Here is a 25402-nt window from a genome sequence, read left to right on the forward strand (position 1 = left end):
AAGCCTCAAGAAAAAAAAACAACATTTCTGTAAGCAAAAAAAAAATATTTAAAAATCCTTTTGTTATGAGTTCTTTATACACTAGTGCTCTGTACAGTTCACGCGATAATATGGAAAAACTACTTATTAATTGTTGTTTTACATTATGTTCCACTTATATGCATACTAAATAGTTTTTTTCTATTTAAAAAAAAGTAAACATTTTTTTGTAGGCTAAATGTAGTAGTTAGAATGACAGAGCTTTGTAATATTTTTTTTGACAAAAAATCTAAAACTGTTTGCATAAATGTGTTAGAAATATGGTAAATCGTCATCTCCCTTTCTTAATAGCTTCCAATGTTTTTTACTATTAATAGTGAATAGTTGTAAAACTGGTGTATTTTTTATTAAAAAGAAACTGCGTGCATACTTGATTTTAAAAATTAGATTTTTCGCTTTCAGAAAAGAAAAAAATAGCTGTTGCATCAGAACTTTGAATGGTCTAAAATATTATTATGTCGGATTTTCCCTATCTTTTCTTGTTTATGAGATCAATACGGGACGACGGACGGACGGACGGACAGACAAACCATACAAAACTAATAACGTCTTTTCCCCTTTCGAGGGCCGCTAAAATGTGTTTATTAAAATATGTATATTAAATATAAGAAAATATATGAGATGAAATGTACTGAGACATGATTTAAGAAATATTAACATTAAAATGTGTTCTTTATATTGATGCTTTAAGGGGGTAGGGACCTCAACAAAATTATTTTACGTGCTCTGTATTGTCGGTCTCGAAGGTCCCGGGTTCAATCCCTGCCCATTGTCCTCCTCCGTCGGGTTCAAACCCTGCCCACTGTCCTCCTCCGTCGGGTTCAAACCCTGCCCACTGTCATCCTCCGTCTTCCCCGCGTGAAGTTTTGAGGACGTCATTATCTTTAAAATCTGAAGGAACATCCGAAACAGGTCAAAGAAAACATTTCACAAAACGAAATCCAGCGCAGGGACTCCACTTAGTAAAATCAGGCACAGGTCCAACAAGATCACTGGTGAACAGTTTCTCGACTTTTCCAGGCCCGACAGTTACCTTCATATAAAATTTCGTTCCATTTGAGACCCCCTTGAAAATCAACTTCAGGCTTCATTGTTGTGTTGGCAGTCAGGCGTGACAAATGACACGCATAGACCTAATAACACGCCATTTGGATTGTGGCCGAGCCCCACATATGTAAGTGCTGACCAACTAGTTTACTGTGTGAAAGTGTTAGTTGATCAGGCGAGTATCTTACACAGAGTGATGCCACTTCTATGTTTTATTTTTCTCTATATCTCGATGTAATATCTATGACGCGATTAAGATCTTTGACTCGATGTAAGATCTATGACTCGATGTAAGATCTATGACTCAATGTAAGATCTATGACTCAATGTAAGATCTTTGACTCGATGTAAGATCTTTGACTCGATGTAAGATCTATGACTCAATGTAAGATCTATGACTCAATGTAAGATCTTTGACTCGATGTAAGATCTATGACTCAATGTAAGATCTTTGACTCGATGTAAGATCTATATTTCCTTATTTGCGGACACCACTTTTTATTCTATGCATGTTTTGTTATGATCTAACCTTATAATGTTTAGAGGTTCCTTTAATTATATTATTTAGTTTCCATTGAATAGCCAATATTTAAATCGTATCGAGTAATCTTATCATGTTTAAGATAAAGATTCAAGATTAGAGTGTAATGTTTCAGGTGAATATGAGAAAAGGCCGAGCTCCAGATGTGACAGATTATTCTAAGTCAGAAATGGGTCAATGTAGCAGTTTATTTTTCCTTATTTCTACCACTGTAGCCTGGATTAGTTTTTCTAACAAATACTTTATAAATACTAAAAAAAAAAAAAATTAAATCATTTGAGTGTACTAAAAGAATTGTTTAAACTGTATATTTAAATGAAGGGAGACTATGGTCAGTATGGAGTATTTAATTGTCATTTAGAAATATCGATTCGGAGGTCAATTTATCTTTTGATCCACTCAATTAAACTTTAAAAACATTTTTTTTTATCATCAGGTTCTCTTTCTCCCTTTCTGTCACCTTCTGATCCTGTTTAGAGGAATTGGACAATTCTGAAGAATAAGAGTTGAAAGTTTCATGGGATATACACTTTTTCTTTTCTTTTAATTTTATTGTATTCTTCCTATGTGGAAGTATGCATCCTAAATATAAACTTACGCTGCATGACAACACATTTTAGAAAAATTCTCAGAAAGATCACTTCATTAATACACTTTTTATTTTTATTTAAATTACATTATTTGGAAAGACGTGATCGTTTTCCGGGAGTTTCCCCCCCTTTTTTTCATTTAGGTACTATTTATAGATCTTGATTTATTTATGACTGCCTGTTGTAAAACCTGGTGAGCTCAGTTGGTTAGAGCGTAGGACGTAATCATCTTCTTTTTTTGAAGTAACGTCTGTATTATATAAGATAAGAGCGTCTTGCTAAATATAGCGAATGTCGTGGGTTTGATCACCACACTGAACAATGTGGTTTTCTGTCTATTTTTTAATTGTTACAAAGTTATGACTAATAAAATATGAACGCTAAGCTTACTATATGATCTAAAGTTGGAATTGATTATTTTACAAATCTGTCTGTCTGTAAAAAGTTTGTATACGTTATTTCTCCCATACCCATTCTCGGATCAAGTTGAAACTTTAAACAGTTATTTATTGTACCAAACAAAACATGAATCGATTTTAAGAAATTACCACTAAGCCAATTAAATATTTATTTTGTTTGATATTGAATTAGGGAAATAACGTCAACATAATTGAGAGATATGGTTCTAAATGCGAGGTTCTTTCCCTTAGATCTCATTTTTTTTTTAAAAGGAGTTTTTAAATTTTGCTTGTTTATTTTATTTCATTATTATTTATTGAACCTGACGAGCTCTCCAGACGGACTGAATGACAGACAGACAAATGCAGCTAAATAAATGTGATCTTGTTTAAAACAAATAGAAAATAGAAGCTCGTGAAATATTTTGGAGAACTTTGTGATACAATTTGCCTCCGCTCTTCCAGACCATGCTCTTACTCCTACCAACAAGATGGCCACTACTGATCTGCTTACTAGTATCGACCCCGGCAGTGTCCTTAAAACACCATTTGACTTACAGTGATATACAAGGTGAGTACAATCATCGATTACCACTTAACAACACACCACAAATAACATAACACATGCTCCACGATACAAGGGAAAGAAGAAATTGACTAAAATGAGCATCAAATAAATTATAGTGCCAATAATTAGTGAGGTCAACTTCCTAGTTCAAACAATTACTGATCTCTAATGTATGAAAACATGCATGTATTGTTGTCAACTAAAACTACTTCTGACACTGCTAGAGCTGAAGAAGACGCCAGGGAAATAAGAATATATTTGAAGATCTAGGAGAGCAATGAAGCATGAATTTTTTTAGACTCTAGATCTGGGAGACCAGTGAAGCAGGATTCTTTGTAGTCTCTAGATCTGGGAGACCAATAAAGTACGAATCTTTGTAGACTCTAGATCTGGGAGACCAATGAAGCAGGATTCTTTGTAGAATCTATATCTGGGAGACCAATGAAGCAGGATTCTTTGTAGAATCTATATCTGGGAGACCAATGAAGCAGGATTCTTTGTAGAATCTATATCTGGGAGAACAATGAAGCAGGATTCTTTGTAGAATCTATATCTGGGAGACCAATGAAGCAGGATTCTTTGTAGACTCTAGATCTGGGTGACCAATAAAGTACGAATCTTTGTAGACTCTAGATCTGGGAGACCAATAAAGTACGAATCTTTGTAGACTCTAGATCTGGGAGACCAATGAAGCAGGATTCTTTGTAGAATCTATATCTGGAAGACCAATGAAGCAGGATTCTTTGTAGAATCTATATCTGGGAGATCAATGAAGCAGGATTCTTTGTAGACTCTAGATCTGGGAGACCAATGAAGCAGGATTCTTTGTTGACTCTATATCTGGGAGACCAATGAAGCAGGATTCTTTGTAGACTCTAGATCTGGGAGACCAATGAAGCAGGATTCTTTGTAGAATCTAGATCTGGGAGACCAATGAAGCAGGATTCTTTGTAGAATCTATTTCTGGGAGACCAATGAAGCAGGATTCTTTGTAGACTCTAGATCTGGGAGACCAATAAAGCACGAATCTTTGTAGACTCTAGATCTGGAAAACCAATACAGCAAGATTCTTTGTAGACTCTATATATATATATGTATATTAAAACCTATAATGGGTATACCTATCACATATTGTAAAAAAATTATAGCATTTCCTTAATCATATAGGCTTGAATCGTTTATACTTTTAACACATACATTTTTACTAGTGTCCACAAAACGTATCATTTGTTGCAACCAAATGTAAAACTCTTGTCTTGCAAGACAAATATCCGTGAATAATGCTTGTTAATATATTACACATTAGACATATATGGTCTATAAGAGCCATTTAGAGGCTAGTCTGATACTTGCAATCGAAGCTAGATGGCTACGTGCTCTAATCATCATGCCCCCCACTCACTGCCCACCTTCGGGAGGCCCAGGCTAGGAGGAATGTAATAATCTTCAATTTTCACAAGCTAGAATGTTTGCTTTCAAATTTGGTTGCTAGAGATACTGTTTTTTTTTTATTCAATGGTTTTCTTTATTAATGTGCTGCCATAATTGTAAACATTAACTGACTAACCCAGACCTATGTATTTGTAGATTACAAAAATCATACATGCAAACGCCCTTGCCAAGATGGTCAGCCTCCAATGGTGTGCGACTATGATTTCCTGATTGAACACTATCACACGATGACAAAAGCCTGCTGGGAGTAAGTGACCCATGGTCAGTCTTGTCTGTGTCAATGGTCAGCTTTGTTAAGGTGTTACTTTTTAAGGGTTAATGTTACGTAATGTTGTTATCTCCTGAGGTGAGAATGGATGTAAGGTCTAAATTAACTATAAAATGTTTCCTATTTCTTTCGTCTGAAATAACCTCTCACAGACAGTCCAAACCCTGGCCTTCACGTCTGGCTTACATATTGAACTGTTATCAAGTCAGAAGAAGGAGCAAAAGTGCATAAATTATTAAGCTTTGGGCAGGATGGGCTCGTTAGCTTTGGCTAGCTGTCCACCTAGAGGAAGGAAAAACTCTGAATCCAAATCTCTTCTATCTTGTGGCTTCACCCGAACATTGGAAAGGCTTCAGAAGTCCACCCTAAGGAGAAGTCAGAAGCCAGTCATCCTTAGGCTGCTTGCAGCACAAAGTGTTACATCCTGGCAGAACCTGGCGATGCCTAGCTGTATCGACACTTGCAGTTCACGTTCATTTAGACACATCTGCTGTTTGGAAGGAGGGTGGGTGAATCCTGTCTGGTGGATATCGTTCCGACCAGGGCGAATACCCAGGCTTTATGAGATGAACCATAGTTGTTACACGATTGAGAGAGGCCAACACTACAATATAATTTATTAGATCTATATGTATTTTAGTCTTTTCGTAATAAACCCAATGATAAATGTTACATAATACTTTTAATTTGATAAACTCTTTAGAATTTATGACCTAATTTTATTACAGCTTTATAATAAATTTAATAGTTTTTCATAAATTGTTTTTTTATTTTTAATTTTATATGTTCTTTTATTCTGTAGCTGTCCATTCAACGTGTCATCCTGCTCACGACCACACTGTGTTCCAGCCGATGGAGGTCTAAGAGGAATCCTAACTGTCAACCGAATGATGCCTGGTCCGTCAATTCAGGTTAAGTTGATTAGTTACAGAAGTTGAGAACAGTTTTGCACATTTGAAAGTTCCAGGGGGGAGAAGAGAGTATGACCTAACACCAGAAGGAATGACATAAAAGTTGTCGTCACGTGACTCTGGCCCAACTGAACGGACGTCATTTTTCCCCTTTTCAGACAACATCTGGATATGTGCATGGACTGACGTAAAAAGAATACCTACTTTTGTAAAATTAAGCCATTACAAAGAATATAAAAACGAGGACAAAGCCATTACAAAGGATACAAAATGAAGACAAAGTCATTACAAAAATGTGGACAAAGCCATTACAAAGAAGGACAAAAATGTGGACAAAGCTATTTCAAAAAAGGACAAAAATGTGGACATAGCCATTAAAATGAAGGACAAAAATGTGGACAAAGCCATTAAAAAGAAGGACAAACTGAGAACAAAGAAATACAGAAATGAGAACATCAACTTTAAAAACAAAGCTTACACGCGTCAATTAATTTATAGGCTGTACAACTTTATTTCTCGGTTAAGTATTACATTTCATAGACCTAGCTACTTCTCGCAGTGGTTCATTAGTTGCACCAAACATACCATTGAAACTGCATTGATTCAGAGTGTAGACTTGCAAGAACAATGCCTCTTACTGTATGTTTCTTTTGTCCAGTGTTCACTGGTCAGCGATGAATGTCTTTTGTTCATTGGTCAAAGTTATCTCTATGTCTGGGAATGCACAAAAAATGACATCTTAAAGGATGTTTGACAAAACAGAAAGCTTCTCATAAAGGATGTTGTCAAAGAAGATAGTCTTCCTTCTGTTAGGCCTTTAAGTGGTTTGTGTTTAAACCAGAGCATTTGAAGGAGTGAATTCCAATCAAGGAATCGTTAGTATATAATAATACATCTAATATGATATTGTAAAAAAAACAACTGAGTAAAGGCTGGACATTTTCACAGTTCAGGCTTAGGCCTGATGGACTGAAGACATTATGTAAATGTGAAGTGTATGCAATGTATTAATAATTAAGATGGAGTTTACGTTTCATTTATTTGACATAAAACTGGTTAAGGATTGCACCTACAACTTCCTAAGCGTGGGTTGTTGATTTGTAATGGGCATGTTGTTTGACTTGTTTCCTAACAATAAAACTTTGTATATTATGAACAGGAAATTGTCAAATACTATTTCAACAATGGATCACCTTTTTTTTTTCCTACTCACGCCTTTAGGTTTGTGAGAATGACGTCATTCGAGTTCGCGTGCACAACAAGATGGAGAACTCCGAGGGAACATCTATCCACTGGCACGGACTGCTTCAGAGAGGAACTCCTTACATGGATGGCGTCTCCATGGTAACGCAGTGCCCAATTCCCGCCCACTCATCGTTTACATACGTGTAAGTGACATCCAAACCATTAGACACAAACTACTGAATGCTACAAGAGTGAAGGGGCAGTGTGTTGGCTCAAACGTTGAAATGGTTCCATCCCATCACATTTTCAGAGGCTTTTACAATACCTTTATTCAGCTCGTATCTTCGTGGAACCTGGAACCTGCCTGGACACGGATCTCGAAAACGGCTCTAACGATTTTCCTAGAAATGTGACAGTTGATGTCTATCACCGAGGAAAGAATTACTAGCTCGTCGGCCACACGGGAAATATTCTAGTTGAGAATGTTTCAGAGTAAAAAAATTAAATTAAATTTGGGTGGAGAAGTAGAACAAATATTTATCTTGAAAATTATCAGCGCATCGTCTTCTACGTCTAGCTGTACAGGTCTATCATTAGAATCTTATAAAGTCTAGTAGATGTTTACATTCGCTTAACCAAGATTCTTGCTCTGGGGGTAAGGGGGGAATGGGGAGGGGTAAATAATGTTCCAGTGTTTTTAACCTAACATTCATCTACATATAGAATTACAATAAATTCGAAAACAAAACAACTTTCAACTTGACTATTGCAGTTTTAATGCCAGTACTCCTGGAACACATTTCTGGCATGCGCATTCTGGACTTCAGCGAGCCGATGGCCTGTACGGACACCTGGTCATTAGGCAAGCGCCCAGCAAAGAGGTTCACCATGACCTGTACGACTTTGACTTACCCGAGCATGTCCTAGTTGTCAACGACTGGTGGCACAGGGACTCCCCTTCCAGCTTTGCCCAGCATCACCATAGCAACGGAGACAACAAGCCCAGTTCTGTTCTCATTAACGGTTAGAAAGTTAAAATATAAAAGAAAATAATTTAGCCTTTTATGAACTCTTTATTTAGAGATCTTTGTTTACATTCACGGCACACTCGGCACAGTCTTTATTTACATTCACGGCACAGTCTTTATTTACATTCACGGCACAGTCTTTATTTACATTCACGGCACAGTCTTTATTTACATTCCCGGCACAGTCTTTATTTCGGAGAGAACTCTCTTCTAGTTGTGATGACATTCTTTAAAAAAACGTCCACAGGGAAAGGCGCCTTCACCACGTACTATCACCGTCTGACGGATCGGAACGTGACAACCCCGAGAGAGATGTTCAATGTGACCCTGGGGAAGAGATATCGCTTTCGTGTGGCCAGCAACGGCATCCTCAACTGTCCTCTCCAAGTCTCTGTGGACAACCACAGTCTTGAGATCATAGCCTCTGATGGACAGCCAGTGGAGCCTCTAACTGTGGACGCTTTCAACATTTTCGCTGGGGAAAGGTGACATCATCCTTTTTTTTTTACTGTAATATTAACAATCCATTATACTTCATTACTATAATATTAATAATTATTTATACTCCTATTACTATAATATTAACAATAAACTATACTTCTTTACTATAATATTAACCAAAAAAATGATACTTCCATACTGTATTATAAAAAAATCAAATATAGGCTGCTTCATTACTATAATATTAATAGATAATTATACTTCATTACTATAATATTAACAATCAATTATACTTCTTTACTATAATATTTAAGAGGCGCGGTGGCTGAGCGGTAAAGCTCTTGGCTTCCAAACCGAGGGTCCCGGGTTCGAATCCTGGTGAAGATTGGGATTAGTAATTTCGGGATCTTTTGGCGCCTCTGAGTCCACCCAGCTCTAATGGGTACCTGACATTAGTTTGGGAAAAGTAAAGGCGGTTGGTCGTTGTGCTGGCCACATGACACCCTCGTTAACCGTAGGCCACAGAAACAGGTGACCTTTACATCATCTGCCCTATAGACCACAAGGTCTGAAAGGGGAACTTTACTTTTTTTTCTTTACTTTACTATAATATTTGCGATGTTTCGCGGATTCTTGCCCCCCCCCCCCCCCCTCCCAATAAAACTAAACTTCGATGTGAATAAATCACAGAACATATTCGATAATTAAAATTCCTAAAACTTTTATTAACAAATCCAACAAGAATAAATCGCACAAGTTTGAATCACAACACTGAACATAAATCTATTTGTCAAGCCGATGTAGTAATATGACTTGAAGGAACCAACATTACTGAACTCTCCGTTCTATTAGGGTGCATCCTTTTTTTGTCTTTTTTTACCAGCCTAGAGTCTACTAATGAGAGAGTTTGACCGCGTTCTTAGGGATCAAGGCTCATCTCTTTCTATAGAAGTAAAGTTCCCCTTTCAGACCTTTACTTTCCCCAACTAAAGTCAGCAACCCATTAGAGTTGGGTGGACTCAGGTGCGCCCTGAAAATCCCGAATTTCAAAATCCATATCTTCACCGAGATTCGAACCTAGGACCCCCAGGTTCAGAAGCCAAGCGCCTTAACTGCTTATCCAACTTTTTTTTATACCCGACGGTTAATGAAAGTGTCTAATGGCCAGCTAATCGATCAAGCGCCTTGACTTTTCACGACGTATTCCTTTGGGGCTTGGCGATTCTAGTTTTCTCTTATTATTCATGTAAAGATATTTTTTTTTGTAACAAAATTTTTGTTACATAAGTTTCTCTTGCAGTTCGATTTTATGTGGACTATATATGTACAAGAATAGCGTATATTTAATGCTATAATAATAATCTCTGCAGGTATGATTTTATACTCACAGCTAATCAGGCAGCCGGAAATTATTTGATGCGATTCAGGGGCATGCTGGACTGCGCGCCAAGGTTCAAGGACGCTCAGCAGACGGCTATACTTCACTATGAAGATGTCGAAATGACAGAAGACTTCTCATCGACTCCTTCACCCATCACTAAGGTGAACAATAGTGCATAGTCAATTTTTTAAAGCGTATTGGGATACATCTTTGATCTGAATGAAAAGAAATGTAAACGGTAACAATGCATATGAAAAAAAAAAGTTTTATTTGAGAGTGACTCGGAAGTGACTCCCATTATCTAAAGAATTAAATGTATAATTACAGAAAAGTTATAAGCTTTGTAGCCTTCTTTTCTGTTTTTCACCAAGTAAATCATTAGCCTAGATACCAAAATTGTTACATACAAGAATAATATAAATAAAAGCATACACTTTTGCTATACGCGCAGGTATATCTACAGAATCTTGAACCCCTTTCTTCTTGCAGCCAGTTTGTAAAACATAGCATTTTAAAATTGTGAAAGTTTAATTCTAGTTTTCGCCCATGAAATCTGGGAAATTGTGGGTCAAGCTAATACTAAGTTTATTGTGACGATTTTGTAACTTGATGAAATAATTTAATAAAATTGAGATAAGAGCGGACAAACTCAATAATTTAGCTGCATTTGTAAGTTTAACTCTAGATATACACGCAGGGCCGGCCCTAGGCCACTGTAACCTATGCGACCGCAGTGGGCCCCGCACTTTCATAGGCCCCGCGCTAATTCACAGATGTAAATTAATAAATCAAGCCATCTTAACTTGTAACAGGGTTTCTGCGCCTCCTGATTTTCCAGGAGCCCCTGCAATACTCTGTGGAAATAACAAAATATACGAAAAAGGCCTGGAAATCTGAAATTATTACAATCTCCTGAAAACTCATAAAAATCTACTGAAATATAGACAAAATTGTCATTTTAGCGCGTCATTCAATATGGAAAACTCCAATCCTACGCGCGATTAAAAAAAAAAACAAACTTAACTGTGGCATCTGGTGAATGAAGCCTCTCGCACATCAGACTAAACAAGAATTACTTGAGTTCAACAATTCATTCATTCATAGATTGAACAATCTGGCAATTCTTGCTATTGAGCATGTTCTATGTAGGAAACAAAATTTTGATAACATACTGTAAGACTTCGCTACACGCAAGGCTCGTAAAATAAAGTTAATTCGATCATGATTTTGTTTTTAGTAAAGAATGAATCAAATGCAAAATCTTAATTTTCACTCATTATCCGTATGCCTACCCAGACGCAATCCATTTCGCATAGGACCCCGCTATTGTTAGGGTCGGCCCTGAATACAAGTACTAAGAACTTTATTTTACGAAGGGCCAATCATGCGAATCGATTAGGACCATCACTTCCAATTTTTACCATTCCAACTTTAAGGTAATGAAATTCTTAATGAAAGCTTCGATATTATTTTTTTTATAGAAGTTCTTTCGAAGTTTTACTTGATACTATTTGTAGCAATTATTATTTTTTTAAAAACTGTGTATCTTAGCCAAGGTGTAGCTACACTAATACTTCACACTGCCATTCGAGTAACGAGCTATTCCTTCAGTTCAAACTCTCTAGTTTGGCGGTAGGTTGAACACAGTTAACTTGGTAAGTTTCAGGTAGGGAGAATGTAATGCAAGTTTCCATGGGGTCTCTTCTTGTCAGATCTTGAATCCCATCAACTCTGCTGGATCACCGACGGAAATCCCAGTCGTGGAACTCAGGTCTATGCAGGATGACGACATCGCGTTGACCAAGACGCCAGATAGGACAATTGTGGTGGCCATGGATTTCAAAGCCATTGACAACCCAAGATTTCATAACCCAGATTTGTACTCCACGAGAGATGTAAGTATGTTGATGTAATCTTCTTTGTTTTTTTTTTAACTAAAAACTCAAAGCGTACCGTACTCAAATTATGAAATTGTGCTTTAAAAAAATGGTAAAAAATACTTCTAATAGCACAGATTTATTATAGTTAGTCTAGATCCAGGGCCGATCTTAGGCTGATTTGACCGATTGCTCGGGTCCCGCGCTGGCAAGGGCTCCGCAATTAGCATTCAGCATATCACTATCGCCGCCCTGGCAGGGGCGCCCTGGCTCCGCAATTAGCATTCAGCATATCACTATCGCCGCCCTGGCAGAGGCGCCCTGGCTCCGCAATTAGCTTTCAGCATATCACTATCGCCGCCCTGGCAGGGGCCCCGTAATTTACATTAAGCGTGTCACTTTCGGTCACGGCTTTTGTCACAGGCTTTTAAAGATGGTAGAAGATGTAGTGTCACCACATTTAGTGTAGGCTTATCGTACGATTGACGTAACTTCATTTAACCCTCTGGCGCCTATTTCGTTTGGGTTGCTTCCTATGCATGTTGTATAACAAATGTTGCTATAATGATCTAATTAATAGTAATATTTACTATTGTAAAAGAAAAAATTAGAAGAAGTGCCTCGCAAGCAGACATTAAACAGGGCCCCAGTATTCGTAAGGCAGGCCCTATCTAGATCTATTACAAAATGTAATTACAGGACTGATCCAAATTAATTGATACAAATACATTTAATAAAAGTTTATTTTTTATTTTTGAAAAAGTATTTTTATATTTTTACTTGTTTTCTGTTGTACACTAATTACTTTAATAGGTGATATCTCTATTTGTCAGTTTCTTCAAGGCAACAGGCAGTTGCAGACGACACAGATGAACGATATCTCCAACATGATGCCTCCAGCGCCACCTTTGTCACAGTACCAGGATCTACCACAGGTTAGTCTGTTGTTTAGTCATTTCTTTGCCTAAAGCTTTAGTCATTTCCTTGCCTAAAATTGTAGTCATTTTCTCGCCTAAAGTTGTGTGGCCAGAAGCTTTCAACGGGAAATGAAAAGTGGTTTGGGTGATGGAACAATAACCCACAGTCTGAATGTTTGCGTGACCTCATATTTAGATGAAGATTCTAGATTCTAGTTTCAAAAGAAATCTTTCTGTCTATCTATGTACACTAGACAGCAACACAGTGGTTTAGCACACACGCATCATCAGTGACGCATAATCTTGGCCTCTGACGAGTGATGACGTAGGCCGCGCCGTGGTCAGAGCTAAGGCTTTGTATGTCGAAGGCGCCGATGTTTGTCGGTCTGGGCGCTGAGTTTGTAGCTACGAGCTTCACTTTGTATGAGCACTTGAACTTGAACTTGAACTTGAACTTGAAACACACATTGAAATGAAAACGTTCATGAACGGAAATAAACTTAATTTTTTATCCACAAATATCTACAGGCTCCCAATTTCAATGTGAGAATCCATGTAAACTAAATTGATAATTACAAGATGTTTTAGAAGTTCTGATTACCTCTCAAGTCATTCCAATCTACTGGTCTCCTCGTCTAGATTCCACGCGAGCCCTTGTTTCTTTTCATCAGCAGTTCTCATCTTTTATACACCGAACTTGCAATTCAACATTTTAACAAGGAAATATATATATATAAAACTTTTTTAATAAAGCTTATATAAGGGAAGAACCGTCCTTTTGCTAACATATCGCTACAAGATTTATCTCCCCTTTCTATATAAAAACAAAATTAAATTTATTTGTTATATTAACTAATTGTTGTTGTTTTTTTTTTTATTGATTTATGTATCGTTTTTGACAATGAATAACTACGCAAAGGATCAACTTGATCCAAGAATGTGAGGTGGGAGAAATAACTTGTACAAGATTTGTTCATGACAGACACAGAGTTAGTTTATACAAGCTTTGTCAACAAAAAACATGAGTCATATCAATCGGTTCACACACAAACACACACTTAACAACTAGGCTACCAAGGACATAAGTCTAGGTCCAGACCTGAACAAGGCAACAGTTTGTTGAGAAAGATTCCTTTTTTAGTCTGTTTCTGATTTGCATTATTCATGATTACGTTTCCTGGTCGGTTTGACTTCAAGTTTTAACAGAAGTTTGAATTGGAAAGATTTGAATGTCTCAAGCCCTCACTATGACAGATCTAAATACAGCACCCAATTAATGCTACTGCACCTATTGACATAGTTCTTATTGTTTTTGTACAGTATTTTCGCTGAGCTTGTCAATTGTAGTCAAACTGAATTTCCATTATATTGGATCAATAAAAATTATCTGATCTTATCTATCTTATCTTATAATATGAGTTTTGATGCAATGCTTAGACTATACATTCTAGCACAAATATATCCCATAATTTAGGCCTACGATTGTTTCAACCACACAACTTATGTAATGTTAAAATCACACAACCTGTTTAGAGTTCAGATCACAGAACCTATCCTATGTAATATTCAGATAACACAAGTTCTGTAATGTTCAAATCACACAACCTGTTTAGTGTTCAAATCACAGAACCTATCCTATGTAATATTCAGATAACACAAGTTCTGTAATGTTCAGATCACACAACTTGTTTAGTGTTCAGATCACAGAACCTATCCTATGTAATATTCAGATAACACAAGTTCTGTAATGTTCAGATCACACAACTTGTTTAATGTTCAGATCAAAGAACGTTCACACCATATCTTAATACTAATGTACTAACGAAATGTTCAGGACTTACTATGCAATGCTGAGACCATGAAGACACAGCAGAGGAATTGTGGAAATGAATACTGCGAATGCATTCACTTTTACAAACTCAGACTTGATGATGTCATAGAGGTCATACTGGTCGACCAGGGTCACATATGGGATGCGAACCACCCCACCCATCTACACGGCCACGGATTCAGGATAGTAGCCATGGGCAAGGTGAGAAATGACTAGAATCTTTACTCTAAGCAAAACAAGAACATGTTTTATTTTATTTAGTCAGTGTTTAGTTCGTAAAAAAATAAATGATTTCATTGTACTTAAAAACTGAATGACATTATGATCGGTCTATAGTGAGGCTTCGGCTTGATCCAAATAGGTGTCCATTGTTCTTAGATGGTTAATGAAGGTCGCAGCGCCGCTGTTGTTAGATGGTTAATGAAGGTCGCAGCGCCGCTGTTGTTAGATGGTTAATGAAGGTCGCAGCGCCGCTGTTGTTAGATGGTTAATGAAGGTCAAAGCGCCGCTGTTGTTAGATCGATAATGAAGGTCAAAGCGCCGCTGTTGTTAGATGGTGTCAGCCCTGTTTCCGTTTTCCTCATTTCGGCCTTTATCTCAATGCGGGGACGTGGTGGCCATCTCTGCTGAGCCACAGTTAGATTCCTCTGTGTGACACTGCACTCCTTGAAACTCAACGTATTAAGAAATACATTTGTTTTTTTGTCAAGTCACACATTTATATAAGTACAAATAATATTTCGCCCATAATCAGATAAACCAGTCCTTTCAGCCAATATGCTTTAGTCAAACAGGAATTTGAGAAAGACCCAGTTACACAGATAACTAATTCATGTATATAAGACGCAAGGAAGAAAACCGTTAAAGGCACCACAGCTAACTTTAATAGAACACCAAATCATTTTTCTCTGTCTTTCATTTTCCTGAAGTAACAAGAAGAATATTATATGTAGCATCTCTCGTGCAATCAAGTGTCTTTCTGCGCCTTCTTTATTGTAATAGTTGCAAAACATTTTAAAGGAGAGAACGAATACTAGTTATTTGAAATGTATACTTAATATGTAGAACGAATACTCGATATTTTGAACTAATACTTGATATTTAGATAGTTTAGTTTTACGAGACCCAGATTAGTTTAGTTTTACGAGACCCAGGTAGTTTAGTTTTACGAGACCCAGATTAGTTTAGTGTTACGAGACCCATTTTAAGCTTCTAAGATGTAGACTTTAATATAAATTCTTATTTCTGCAGCTCGGTTCTTCCACCTACGCCCAAAATGTCACAGATTTAGATCTTTCAGGGAATATAACCAGGAATATTCACAAGGCCCCGATTAAAGACACAGTTACTGTTCCTGACGGAGGATACACCATCATTCGTTTCCATGCCAATAACCCAGGTAAAAATGTCAACCATGATAATAGTAATCATTTATAAGTTTATACTTCAATAAAGAATTTTGTTTTAAAAAATGCACTATTTGCACACTGTTTCCCTTCAACAGTAATATAGGAATTATTTCCAGACGCTATTCGGGCAATAGCACTGTACTTGATAGAGTCACGAAACACAAGACAAGTTTAAGTGAAGATATAATGGCCGTGGAGGGAGTATGGGTTGTTTTTCGTATTGCTTGGTTGTTGGTTTGTAGCTCCAGATAACTTAACCAATGTAGTACAAAACCTTAGTACAGAACTTTCAACCAACTTGAGCATATTTCTTTTAAAACAAACTTGACTATAACGTTTATTTATAAGTATGCTTACGAAATGATGCATTCATCTTGAAAAGAGATCTAAGTCTCGTAGGAACAAAATGAAATGATATTTAAACAAAATCTAACTACAAAAATATACGTCCTTTGTGTCTCACGTCTCTTGTCATGCCTCCCTTCAGCCATCCCCCACGTGACTTATATTACCATGAATTTTGACCAAGCATCTCATGGTTTCATCAGAAACTTTTCAGCCTTTATCACTAAAAACATCCGCACCCCTTTCCTCATCGTTACCTAGGAAACACACACATACACTCCATAACGCCGTGTATAGCAACAAACTCATGAACATTTAAACATGTATAGTTTATGTCTATGTTAATGCTCAATACTTATCTCCCTTCCTCTGGAGCTCTTCCTCGACATGCTGAACTTTCATGCGATTTATAAATATTTAAAAAATACTTTAAGCGGATTTGTCATAATTCTAATTTGGCTTTTCTTTTGTTGGCCAGGTATTTGGTTTCTTCATTGCCACGTAGAGTACCACGTTGAAATTGGGATGGGATTGCTTTTCCAAGTTGGAGAACCGGAAGAGTTCCCACCTGTCCCACGACGGTTTCCCACCTGCGGGAACTGGGAACCGGATCAAGATATGCCTCAGGATGTCCAAGTTAAGTCAAGGAACTCTAACCCTCCAGCTATTCCCTACCACAGTTCTATTATAGTGGTTTGCTTTTTGTTCTCGCTAAGTCTATAACATTGTGATTAAGCGAACATTATTTAAAGTGTACAATTAAGGGAACATTATTTAATTGTACAATTAAGGGAACATATGCAAATTCTACATCTAAGGGAACATATGTAAAATCTACATCTAAGTGAACATATGTAAAATCTACATCTAATGGAGCATATGTAATGTGTATAGTTAAGGGAACATATGTAAAGTGTATAATTAATGGAACATATGTAAAGTGTACAAACAACTAACATGTAAATATTGTAAAAGAAATGAGAGGCCTGACCAGAGAGACATCTGTCAAGATAACTCAAATAGAAAACTCTCTAACAAGACAAAAACTTGCATCATTCCGATAATGTGATTCCCTCTGCAGAGCCAATGTGTGTACAGTCATAGATTTCATACACAATATGTCAAAAGTGAAACAAAAATGTTTTAAGAATATATAGCATATGCCTGTTTATGCAAATTGTTTTTAAAGGGTATGGCATTTAATTGTGCAAACAATGTTCTGTAATTTTCTATGCATAATATGTTATGTTTTTTCATTATATGCCAAAGAATATTTCATTATTTACAGAGTTTGTGCCTATCATTTCAGAGTTTAACATTTTTAAAAAATTTAATTAAGAAAAAATCACATGCAGTTTTAAACATGTATAGTTTTACTAAGTGTTAGTCTAGAGAATATAGTAATTTAATAGTTAATTAAATGTTTTCCCACGAAATAATACTCTCTACATCTCATCATTATATTCGCATTTGTTGGCAAGCCTTTTTTTTTTTACATTGCCTAGACACAATTTTTAGAATTAGAATCTATCTAACTGTTAATACATTTTTTTCACATTCTAATCTCGTCCAGAACTCGAAGCATCTATTTTGTTTGCCTTAATAAATTGCAAGGCTACACGAATTAGAAAATCTTTTTTTTCAAAGTGCCTAGATTGTATCCAGTGTGCCTAGGTTGTATCCACTTTCCAGTGTGCCTAGGTTGTATAGAGTGTGCCTAGGTTGTATCTACCATGCCTATGTTGTATCCAGTGTGCCTAGGTTGTATCTACCAAGCCTAGATTGTATCCAGTGTGCCTGGGTTGTATCAAGTCTGCCTAGGTCGTATCCACTGTCCAGTGTGCCTAGGTTGTATCTACCATGCCTAGGTTGTATCCAATGTGCCTAGGTTGTATTCAGTGTGCCTAGGGTATATCCACTGTGCTTAGGTTGTATCCAATGTGCCTAGGTTGTATTCAGTGTGCCTAGGGTATATCCACTGTGCTTAGGTTGTATCCACTGTCCAGTGAGTATAGTTTGTATCAAATGTGCCTAGGTTGTATCCAATGTACCTAGGTTGTATCCACTGTGCATATGTTTTTTTCCAGTGTGCCTAGGTATATCCAGTATGTCTAGGTTGTATCCTCTGTGCTTTGGTTGTAACCACTGTCCAGTGTGCCTAGGTTTTATCCAGTGTGCCTAGGTATATCCAGTGTGTCTAGGTTGTATCTTCTGTGCTTTGGTTGTAACCACTGTCCAGTGTGCCTAGGTTTTATCCAGTGTGCCTAGGTATATCCAGTGTGTCTAGGTTGTATCCTCTGTGCTTTGGTTGTAACCACTGTCCAGTGTGCCTAGGTTTTATCCAGTGTGCCTAGGTATATTTAGTGATGGGAACTAAACTAAATTTTTTTAGTTAAACTAAAACTAAGTTTGAACTAAAAAAAAGTAATTAAACTTTTAGTTAATCACAAATTTAAAAAATTAGTTAAACTAAACTAAGAAACTTTAGTTAAACTTTTACTAACTATTTTGACCTTTTTTAAGGACGAAACAGACAAAAATGAAAAATATAAACAACAACCAATCTCTTTAGCAAAATGTAATAAACATTTATTAAATTGTGCACATGAAAAAAAGATTTAAATGTCTTTATGGGATAGATGTAGATCTTAATAGAATCACTAGATTAGACTAGAATGATACTATTATAGAAAGAAATTAGAAGTAATTGTCCAAGTTCTAATATAATTTTGTCTATTTTTTTAGAAGTAATGATAAAACTGCATGTTGACTCGCTAACTAACTCTAGATTCTAGAATATTCTGGATCTAATATCTTCTACAAACGAAATGATCAGAAATATAATCTGGATCTAGAATTAGATCTAGCTACTAGACCAAGATCAAATAATTAATATTTTAATCTAAAAATAATTTAAGAAATACTAGTTACTACTACTACTACTAGATCTAAATAGAGTCTAGGTCTAGTAGATATCTTAGTAACTCTAGATCTATCTAGAGATTTTAGATTATTATAATAATGATTATAACAAGATATGGGTATTTAGATCTATAATATAATAAACTCTTGTAGATAATACTAGATCTAGATCTAATAGATCTAGATAGTAGATATAAGTATAATTATAATATTATTATAATAGAAGTAGATGTAGATCTAGTCTAGATTTAGTTAATTTAATAATCTAATAAGTAATCTAGAATTTTCTAGATATATCTACATCTAATCTAGACTCTAATTCTAGAATAGTAGAATCTCTAAACTAATAGATTTATATTATTGACTTATAATTTTAAATTTACATTTAGATCTAAGACTACTAAGAGTTAGACTCTACTTAAGACTAAAATAATTAAATATAGACTATTATGACTATAGATCTAATAGTAGTAATAGACTAATACTAATAGACTAGAAGTCACTAGACTCAACTTTAGATCTATCTAGTAAAAAGTTTTAAAATAAAAAGAGTCGACATTTCTTTTACTTTTTAGATCTATATAGATCTAGTAAAGCAAAATTCTTGGCCTGCAGCTATACAGGAACACACTGGTGTTTAATAAAAAGCAGCAAAATGTAGATCTATAGAAGCAAGGAATTATCAGGATTTATCAAGCAGCGAAACTTGCTAGAAATATAATGAACACGTGTATTTTTTTTTTAAAGCGGGAATAGTGGCCATTATAGGGTAAAGGTCAAAAGGCTTTCTAGTGACCTGTGCACCATCTAGTTTATTCTCCTCTCTATCCTTCATTATATATATTCTCCGAATTACATAGATCTAAATATTTATTGGTATGACCGTATGTATGTTAAAAAAGTTTGTAAAATTTGTAATTAAACTGTTTAGTTTGTAACTAAAAAAAATTAATTAAACTAGGATTTTAACTAAACTTTTTTTTTTAAATTAAACTTTGGACTTAACTAATTTTTTTTAGTTAAACTAAAAGTTAGCAGCTTTTTAGTTAACTTTTGCCCATCACTAGGTATATTCACTGTGTCTAGGTTGTATCTACCAAGCCTAGATTGTATCCAGTGGGCCTGGGTTGTATCAAGTCTGCCTAGGTCGTATCCACTGTCCAGTGTGCCTAAGCTGTATCTACCATGCCTAGGTTGTATCCAATGTGCCTAGGTTGTATTCAGTGTGCCTATGTTATATCCACTGTGCTTAGGTTGTATCCACTGTCCAGTGAGTCTAGTTTGTATCAAATGGGCCTAGGTTGTATCCACTGTGCATATGCTTTTTTCCAGTGTGCCTAGGTATATCCAGTGTGTCTAGGTTGTATCTTCTGTGCTTTGGTTGTAACCACTGTCCAGTGTGCCTAGGTTTTATCCAGTGTGCCTAGGTATATTCAGTGTGTCTAGGTTGTATCTACCAAGCCTAGATTGTATCCAGTGGGCCTGGGTTGTATCAAGTCTGCCTAGGTCGTATCCACTGTCCAGTGTGCCTAAGTTGTATCTACCATGCCTAGGTTGTATCCAATGTGCCTAGGTTGTATTCAGTGTGCCTAGGTTATATCCACTGTGCTTAGGTTGTATCCACTGTCCAGTGAGTCTAGTTTGTATCAAATGGGCCTAGGTTGTATCCACTGTGCATATGCTTTTTTCCAGTGTGCCTAGGTATATCCAGTGTGTCTAGGTTGTATCCTCTGTGCTTTGGTTGTAACCACTGTCCAGTGTGCCTAGGTATATTCAGTGTGTCTAGGTTGTATCTTCTGTGCCTAGGTTGTATTCACTGTACCTAGGATATTGACAAACTGCCTACAGATAAAAAAAAGGATTGTGGTGCAGTGAAATAATAAACGTTACCCGGCCAACATGACGTGGTTTGGCCAGTGGAGAGGTCATCTATACTCGACTTTAAACTAAACAGTTTCCGATGCAGAGTAAGCTCTCCAGACGAGACTACTCGTCCTAGTAGACATGAACACTGACCTGTGACTTGGTCTCCACTATCCAAAGGTTGCGACATCGCAAGTCAGTGTTGTGGGCTACTATATCGATATGTCTCGCTCCAAACCACCGCTTCAAAATAAGTGACGTCAATAGTCACACCAGGATGGCTTTAAGAACAAAACTGCAAATAAATAATCACGACATATAATAATAAACCATCTTTCCTTCAACGAACTAATGTACCAAAGAGATCTCAAAATAGATTTTCTAGAGTAATGGAGACGGTGACTGGAGTTCTAAACTTGTAATGTATTGTTATAGTTTGTTATAGTTTGTCCAGGAGATGCTGATCAGTTTGTTGTTACCAATATTTTGAATGAACTATTTTGATGTTTTCCACAACTGTACTACCTCACACTACAGTTTAAACCCAGAACTCTGGGTAGTGGTCGAGAGGCTAAGTGCGCTTGAACTTGGCTTGGCTTGGCTACCTAGAAAGGGGCTCGAGGTTCGACACCCGACTCGAGCAGAGTTGCGTTTACTGAGCGCCTAAAGGCAGCACGGAAAACCAACTCCTAGATACCCCCTCCCCCCACTAGTCCACAAATGAGATTGGACCAAAGCGCTCTGAGAATGCTATAAGCATGAAAGTAGCGCTATATAAAAGCTATAAATATATAGTGCGTAAAACAATTTTCATTTAAATTCGTTTTAAGAACAGTCCCCCAGAAAATACTATTCGCTTCAAAGATAGCAGTACTTACAGAGGTGACCTTAGCAGTACTCTGGGCCCTGATAGCAGTACTTACAGAGGTGACCTTAGCAGTACGCTGGGCCCTGATAGCACTACTTACAGAGGTGACCTTAGCAGTACGCTGGGCCCTGATAGCAGTACTTACAGAGGTGACCTTAGCAGTACGCTGGGCCCTGATAGCAGTACTTACAGAGGTGACCTTAGCAGTACACTGGGCCCTGATAGCAGTACTTACAAAGGTGACCTTAGCAGTACGCTGGGCCCTGGGTGAATGTTTAACGTAGGGCCAACATGGCTCGTAAGTGTAAACTTCATAAAACAAAGGACAACGCTCACAGGCATGTCTCTACTGCTGTACCTGTAGTTCAGAAGGGTTATTATGATTGTTTATGAAAAGGTTATTACACCTAATGCAGGGGCGATCGCATTGTACTTGTGATTTTAATTTTTTTTATAACTTTTTGTTTTATAAAGAAAAACAAATGTTGGTTAAACCAAATTATGATAAACGATAAACTCGATGTGTAATATTGACCAACTGAATGTAAGGCTCCGTCTCGAGGGAATGACCCATATCTCTCCCGGAGTGCATTCTTGGACCTTAATAAAATGGGTCATAGGTTCCTTTCCACATGGCTACCTGGTAGTGTGGTATGCGCACTGGACTGTCGCTCGAATGGTCTTGATGGTCTCGGGTTCATTCCCTGCTCTCCGCCATCCCCCCGCCGTTCTGCGGGAGGTTTGAGCTAGGATGAAATTATCTTCAAACCGGAAGGAACATCCGAAACCGCAAAACATTTTACAAACAAACTTGCCGACATTATTCAAAGGAATTTCAAAGGAAAAAAATCCACTTAGTTACAGTTGCTGTTGGAGGGAACAACATGATTGTTAGTTCCCATGTCTAAGTGGATTCAATCTGAAGTTTTCCCCGAGGTTAACTTCCAAGCATTAAAAACAATCATTGTCAGGACAATTTTGTACTTAAAGAGTTAAAATTGTATAGCATATTAAACTTATGAACCTTTTGTATGTTGTTACACATTAAAACATAAATATGATATTTTATTATTGTCTTAATTTGTTCTCTTATTAGTATTCGTGTATCTATTAGTGTATGTACACAAATTGTCCAGACGTAGGCTACACAATCCACAGCAGCAATCTGGAAAGGTAAAGGCGTAGCCTTATACACAAAAATCGGAATGATGCGCTCCGTGGTCATGGCCAAATTCTTGTATGCTTTTGATTCTTGGACGCTAACTGCAGAACTAGAGAGGATAATCCTTTGCGATGCGATAGAAGGATATTAGGTATCACCTGCAAAGACCGCATCACAATTTCGAAAAAAGATTTACATTGACAACGATGATATGCTGGCAACAGTAAAAAGAAAATAAACTTTCTGGCCATATCAAAGGGGACTTGCTAGACCTTTCTTAAGGGAACAGTGCCAGGGAAGAAGTGGCAGAGAAAGCGATGGTAACACAACATAAAAGAATGGTCGGGCCTGTCCTTAAAAGAAACCGTATTAATGACAAAACACAGAAAGGAATGTAGAGTGACGGTCGACAGATCATGTGTGGTGCCCCAACGGTTCAACAGTCAAAGAGATAGTTGAAAGTTAAAGACATGCTATCTTTTAATTTATAATATAAGTGCTAAAACGGTTTATATCTGAGATTCGTACGTAGTTTAGACATAAATATAACAATCAATGCGGCAAAAAAGAATTTAAAACAAAAGGATAAGATTCTTATATGTAAACGTCTTTCTTACAGTTAGGTTTCATTACTAAACGGTTCTGCCTGGCTTGGCATTGAAGTTGGTGACCTAATTTGGATCTTCAACCCGCTTTTAATTTTGTGCTATAGAGTTGATTGCTAACTTTAGGCTTTGTGCATATTTAAGTTCATATTTACCACTACCTGCCTCAGGAAGATTCTTATGATCCACTGGCCAGACAAGATCTCGAATGAAGAACTGTGGCAAAGAACGAAGCAGCAGCAGCACTTTGAGGTAGAAATCCTTCAGGTACGCTAGAGATGGATAGGCCACACCCTTCCGCAAGCCTGTACAAGGAAAGCCCTCACCTGGTACCCCAAGGAAAGAGGAAGAGAGGATGACCCAGGAATAGATGGCGCGCTGTTTGGAAGCAGGTGCCAAGCAGACGGGCAAGGCATGGGGACAGTTGGAGAGACTTGCCCAGAACCGAGATGCCTGGAGGAAGCTGGTTGGTGGCCTATACCCCAGACCGGACCACAGATGAGGACGATATTTAGTTGGACATACTTATATTCTGTGTTTCACCCTTTCCATTGGCGCATCCCCCCCCCTCACCGAATTAAAAATTTCTATTGGGTTTTCAATCCTACAACGCAGTAGTCATGACAACCAAATATGGAAGTGAATTGAAATGTGTAATGTGTTAAACAATTTCCTGGAAATATGTCATGATTCACGTCAAGGCTGCCTGGTCTTAAGGTATGTGCTCCTTGTCAGCCCCTACCCCTTGGTTGTCCTGCAGAAGGTTTGCACCAGGTCATAGTGATCTTAATTTCTGCAGGAACTTGATGAAAACGTACAAGTCTAGTCAAACCTTTAAAGTCTGAAGTTATTTATCGATCTCTTGGTTTAAAAAAAAAAGTAAATATTTTATGGGACAGATGACAACCATGACAATCATCAGTTGCTGTTGTCGACGGTCAAGTGGTCAGCACAACGACCAACCGTAACTTTTGTCAAGTACCAAGATGTTGGAGAACTCAGGGGCATTCTTTGAGTTCCGAATTTCAATATCGTAGTCTTCTTTGAGATTCGAACTCCTTAGTTCATGATACCAAGCGCTTTACCACTTGGCCACCATGCCCACCCCCAATTTCGTGGCAATGTCCTCGATTCCGAAGGTTAAGGATGAGTGCAGTGTATCACATGACTACTCAATCCCAGTTGTTACCTTGTATATAATAGAAATAGAAAAAAAAAATAAAAAAACAAAACAGAGCTGAATATAATAGAGTATTTGAGAGTACTTGCTAGAGAAGATAGCGAGCAATAAGATACCAGGGATTAAGGGTACGCGAATCGCATTCGACTATATATACCTAGACTATATTAAGTTTGAAGTTATACGTAAGTGATAAAATAAAGGTTTATGTGTTTCGTGTGTGAATGTTGTTTGTATTTGCATCTATATTGTTATGTTATAGTAGTTACGCTGATGTGGTCAATTGTAGTCATAATGAATCTCCATTTGATAGGACCAATAAAACTGATCTCATCTTTTAAATGTTGCACTATGCACTTATAGTAAAGAAAAGGTTATATTCATTGGTTCCCCTAGAGTCGATTATTGCGTGGCATTTGTTAACACCAGCAGGTAATAGACTATACATGTATAGACTATACATAGTTCAGCGACCTTACCAAGTGTAAGATATTGAATACGCTATCAGATTTATGGAGAAAATGTTATCTAGAAAACCTGTCACACTATGTCGCTTGAGTCTAGCTACTGGATT

The 25402-nt window shown here is 37.1% G+C and overlaps 1 protein-coding gene across 9 annotated transcripts in view; it reads left to right on the forward strand.

Annotated features, from left to right (window-relative positions):
* The window catches only part of LOC106061396 (uncharacterized), a 32192-nt gene extending 9243 nt beyond the window's left edge, over positions 1-22949 (forward strand). Inside the window, exons 1-14 of one of the 9 annotated variants that reach the window (XM_056012838.1) lie at positions 1106-1213; positions 3081-3186; positions 4771-4882; positions 5706-5814; positions 7036-7202; positions 7772-8022; positions 8275-8512; positions 9839-10010; positions 11562-11744; positions 12560-12661; positions 14478-14675; positions 15726-15873; positions 16707-18582; positions 20492-22949. In XM_056012838.1, coding sequence (XP_055868813.1) covers positions 3084-3186; positions 4771-4882; positions 5706-5814; positions 7036-7202; positions 7772-8022; positions 8275-8512; positions 9839-10010; positions 11562-11744; positions 12560-12661; positions 14478-14675; positions 15726-15873; positions 16707-16951 — 2028 coding nt within the window. In that variant the 5' untranslated portion in view covers positions 1106-1213; positions 3081-3083 and the 3' untranslated portion in view covers positions 16952-18582; positions 20492-22949. Of the gene's footprint in view, positions 1-1105; positions 1214-1234; positions 1548-3080; positions 3187-4768; positions 4897-5705; positions 5815-7035; positions 7203-7771; positions 8023-8274; positions 8513-9838; positions 10011-11561; positions 11745-12559; positions 12662-14477; positions 14676-15725; positions 15874-16706; positions 18583-20491 lie in introns of those variants that run through there. The other 8 variants (XM_056012831.1, XM_056012830.1, XM_056012835.1 and 5 more) reach the window with 8 other exon arrangements.
* Positions 22950-25402: the final 2453 nt, after the last annotated feature.

Source organism: Biomphalaria glabrata, chromosome 15 (assembly GCF_947242115.1).
Source record: "Biomphalaria glabrata chromosome 15, xgBioGlab47.1, whole genome shotgun sequence".
Lineage (NCBI taxonomy): Eukaryota > Metazoa > Mollusca > Gastropoda > Planorbidae > Biomphalaria > Biomphalaria glabrata.